At 43.4% G+C, this 4591-nt stretch overlaps 1 protein-coding gene across 1 annotated transcript; it reads right to left on the bottom strand.

The window, feature by feature from the left end:
- Positions 1-734: 734 nt before the first annotated feature.
- Positions 735-3576, bottom strand: T265_07825 (hypothetical protein; the record flags this gene model as incomplete). Its single annotated transcript, XM_009173458.1, has 2 exons — positions 735-835; positions 3486-3576. 2 exons carry the CDS (start codon positions 3574-3576, stop codon positions 735-737), a joined length of 192 nt encoding a protein of 63 aa, XP_009171722.1.
- Positions 3577-4591: the final 1015 nt, after the last annotated feature.

Below are 4591 nucleotides of genomic sequence, written 5' to 3'. Positions count from 1 at the left end.
CATAATCATCGGCAGCATGACATCAGTGTTCAACACCGATGCTTCACTGCCGTACAACCACTAGTGCATTGAGTTTTTTGTGGTACTTCGGATGAAACCGTTGCAGAAAGGTTTCAACTGTATCATCAGAAGCACCGAGAAGTAGGCAGAACTGATATAGTGTGAGCCTTGATGGTGTGCGTTTCATAGGGTCGAGATAGTCTGGAATGAGTTGACTTATACAGGCGGAAATACCAAAATAGGTACTGCAGGCATATCCATTTCAGGCTAAAGACTCATAAAGAGGTTGTGAGGCAAAAATCCTTCTGAAGATTTTGCACGTATCATGTATTGTACCATTAAACCACAGTGAGGAGTCCACACTTTCGTAAAGAGTCAGCAATACGTTTCCGCTTATTCTTGATTCCATACGTCAGCGCGGTTTGTGCTGTGATTAATGGTGATCCAAGCGATATATCGTGCGCCGACCTACTGGAATCCACCCCATGAGCACTACACTTGACACGAATGTAATCTGCGGCCTGTGTTTCAGGTTCATCACCTTCTAGTAACGTGGGATGATCTACGGTCGTATCCTGTTGGTCTTGAACGCACACAACATCCGGTCACCTAGATTAGAGTATGAACACTTGGGTGTCCAAACCCATGAGGTTAGGTCCGTCCTATTCCCCAGTGACTTTTGTCGCAGCCTTTGCAAGTGTAACAGTCCCCATCCAATTTCCCTTCAACTTTATTCACAATACGGTGTCCCCATTATGCCTGTCGTCATTACACACCGAGAGCACGTGCTGACGCCGATGCAAAAACGTTTGCAGCAACAGATGTGTCCCGTGTACTGCAGAACCGATCAAAAGAATGAGGTCTTATCCAATTCACGCGCCACTGGTCAGGTGTGTTCACAGCCTGAAGGTGCAGTCAGCTGGCCTCCAGTTTGTGGATCTTCGCAATTTCCATGGTCCCTGTGGCCGCAAAGGCTCTGTACTTTCTGTGCCAAGCAAAAGCTTGAAGAGTTCATTTTTCCAGTACTGGGAATTGACTAAAATTCGCGGGAAACGCCACATTTTTTCTGAATTTGGAGTCGTTATGTGGCTGCTAGGCAAGGTAATTTAATCCAGTTCATCGCGTGCCTGATTCAAGTAAAGCTAAGCATGGAATAATTGTTATAATCCACCACTTGCGATCCCACCAATGAGAACTTTTTTCTGTCCATCCGTTAGTTGTTGTCGGCTCAACCACCACTGACAATTGGTAAACCTACTCAAGGGGTCAACAACGCATAACGGCGTCTCTAACTTCATCTGCCACAAGCCGCAGTGAATTACATACTGTCTGTTGGTGGCTAGAGATGTGTTCAGATAAAGCAGGTAAATGAAATTGTTTTGCTTAGAAGTCTGGAGAGGGCTTATTCTCCCATCAGTAGAATCACTCTGAAGTAAAACCACGTTCATTGATGGTCTGTAAAATATTCCCTCATGTTACTCTTGTCGTAAGCCGAATAGATCACGCTCTTCTTGCAGGCGTACGCACTTCGAGGGTTCCTATCTCTTGCAAGCCGAAAGATAACAGGATCGGCTATTGAACTGTCCTCAGTAAGTGGAACCAATGTGGAACAAGCTTAAAGTAAAATAAAGGACTCCAAAAGACTAACTGGACGAACCTCACGGACGAGCGAGTCGTGTGCAATCAGCATTTATTGGTGAGGCCTATTTGTTACCCTCATTTAGCGAGCTTTCTCTTCTCGGAAGGCGTCCTGTTTAAAAAGTTGGTGCAATGATTAACCATGCACTAGCTACAGCTCGACTGATCGGCTAATAAAATTGCTGTTTCCATTCACGACTAAGTGATCTCTACATATTTAAGACTCCGCAGTTAAAAAGCTTTACCGCCTCCGAAATACAAGATGCTTTTGGTGTGATGGAGATTAGGTAACACTTTGTCATTTACAATCAGTATGAGCGTTTATATCGCCGTAGTGGAACCATTAGGTGCGAAGGGTGCCGTCTAACTTGACACACTTAGGCAGTAATATGAGAAGGACTACATTACCAGTAAGAACATTGTTCTGGCTTTCTACGCTTCGAATCTAAAATTCCAACATAAAGAGAATACCGGGACAATCATGAAAAAAACAGTGGGTCTGTAAAGATTCTGACAAATCAGCACTGTTCACTCGAGCCGATAGCTTTAGACGATTACAGATAGTGTTCAGGGAAACAACCACATTTATTTTCCGCACTTTCAAAATACCAAATATGTGGCTGTCTGGCGGTCTTTTTTATTTAACACGTCGATTTCTAGCCAACAAAAGTTGCTCGTTGAACACATTGACCCATTCACGCTTCCAGCTAAAATAGAGCTTAGATATGCGCAAGAAAGCTTTGTTGAACGGACTACTGTAGAGAGAGCACTTCTGAATTATTCCGTTGTCGACTTTTAACCGTTCTTGTTGGTAATTTTAGTTGACGTTTATGAGAGGAATTCAATGAGTGACAATTGCGTTCATTGAATGCGAACATTCATACTGGATTCAAGAGGTGTCAGTCATCGAAGTGATTTGAACGAAGCTGATTAGGTTGAGTCATAGCCGACTGCTACAATAAACAACTGATAAAAGCAAAACCCGAGTCAAGCACGTCCTTCCCTGGTGTGGACCAACAGAAACAGGTACACCAGGACAAGAAGATAAATGCTCAAACGAGCATGATATCTCAGTCGAAAGTGATAAAAAAGTTTCAGGTGTCAAAAAGCCTCCACGATAAGCGATACCTCTCAGAAAACGGACGAATGAGCGGATTCTTAGGTCATGCGAAGTGAAATGTAGTCTCCGTCTCCTTTGTCATTACTTGCTACTAACTCGTCCCGGTGAAACACACTTTCTGCAACAGAGGTGAACACTGACGGTAACAGCGTAGGCTGTCTGTACTACCTGCCAATGAATTGCAGTAGTTGCAATGAAAGGCATAAATAATTAAAGAGATCCTCCAATTGTAACGTGGCCTAAGTCTACAATAATTCTGGGTCGAGTAAATACAAAACTGAATGCACGAAGATGACCACACAGGAAGCGATCACATAAGCGGACATCAAAGGATTCGTAAACAGAATCCAGAGAGAGTCTAACTTACAAATTTCCACCTAGGTCGAGTAATTGCTCACATTGTGACGGTTGGTATTTTTACTGCTCTCATATTAACCATGACAGTTTGGTGCAAGTCTCCGCATCAGTCGTTCGCATTTGTTCCTTTATTGTTGACCAGTCCATTATGTTGCTTCAGTCGGTTTACTGAGCTTTTCTCGCTTAGCAGATTCAAAATCATTTCCTTCGTCGTTACTGTCTTTGGTGTCGTCTCCTTTCAGATCAAAGCAACCTTGCTGCCTGACTGAGTGACCGATTGACACCACAGGAAACTAAAAGAGACGAATAAGGGTGATCTTTTGGAGTACAATGCATCATTACATGTTGCACATCTGGGCTCAGAAATTACGTTGATTGCTTTGCCTAACGCATTCTAAATGTGTTGATAGGACGTGAGCCTCCCTCCTCAAAGGTTGAATGGGCACACGGGTGTCAGACATGATGGTTTTATTCACATGTTATACCATTATTAATGTTACATCCAAGCACGAACTGCCACGGAGCCATTAAATCTCAGTGAGCTGTCCTTCAGTTTTCGGTGACCGATCTTTCAGACAGACAGAAGATTCCAAAGCTTCATCTGATCTGAAGAATGTACCAAGCATTTGTGACTTTCCAACTACAAGGTTGTCCTTTGGTCGAATCATTCCTGACCGACTCCAAACTACATGCGTAAAGTCCGACTGATACTGCGTTGATGTTGCAAATGGACCTTTGCGGATAGCTAGACAGCCGTGACGACGAAGCATATCCGGTCGTCGTACACTTTTAGTTTGAAACTCGCTCCGATAAACCGTCAGTTCAGGTTGTTCAGATATGGACGCTGATTTGGGTCTTGAAAGCGTTATAGGCTCAGATTCATGCTGGTTTCGAGAACATTTACAACAAAGGGGACAGCTCTGTGACGGGTTTTGTACACAATCTCCCTGTGACTGTATCACCTGCCCAGTGGTATTTTCGGCCGCCTTAGCACTGTTTGTATTGTACTGGGTTCCGCTTTCAGCTTCAGAGGTCATTCTACTGATACTATTTATCAGTAGGAAAGCATAAGCAAAGTCTTGCGGAATCAGCTGGTGTCGAAACGTGCAGACCTAATAGATCAACTACACCCAGCAAATGGCGGTTCAAATACCCGATGTGACAGATTGATTGTTATCGATCGGGTCCACTGAATGACGAACAGACATACGAGTGGTAAATGGTCTTCAGCTTCTATAATACTCAGATACGAAGCAGTAGTTTTGGGCACAATTTTAGCATTTTATTCGTTCCAACTGCTTGTCACTCACGGATGTGGACTTTTGGAGACACTCCATAGCAAAATTGTTTTTGTTTCACGATAACTCCAAAGTTATTAGTCACCGACGTCTTTATAATGACTACTAATAGGGTGAATGTGACGATTATCGATAGGTCCAGTCATAACCGAATAAAGTTACAAGAATATTTGTAATG

Source organism: Opisthorchis viverrini (genome assembly GCF_000715545.1).
Source record: "Opisthorchis viverrini unplaced genomic scaffold opera_v5_187, whole genome shotgun sequence".
NCBI classification, from domain to species: domain Eukaryota; kingdom Metazoa; phylum Platyhelminthes; class Trematoda; order Opisthorchiida; family Opisthorchiidae; genus Opisthorchis; species Opisthorchis viverrini.
The sequence above is the reverse complement of the archived record's forward strand: the minus strand, read 5'-3'. Positions and strand labels throughout refer to the sequence as shown.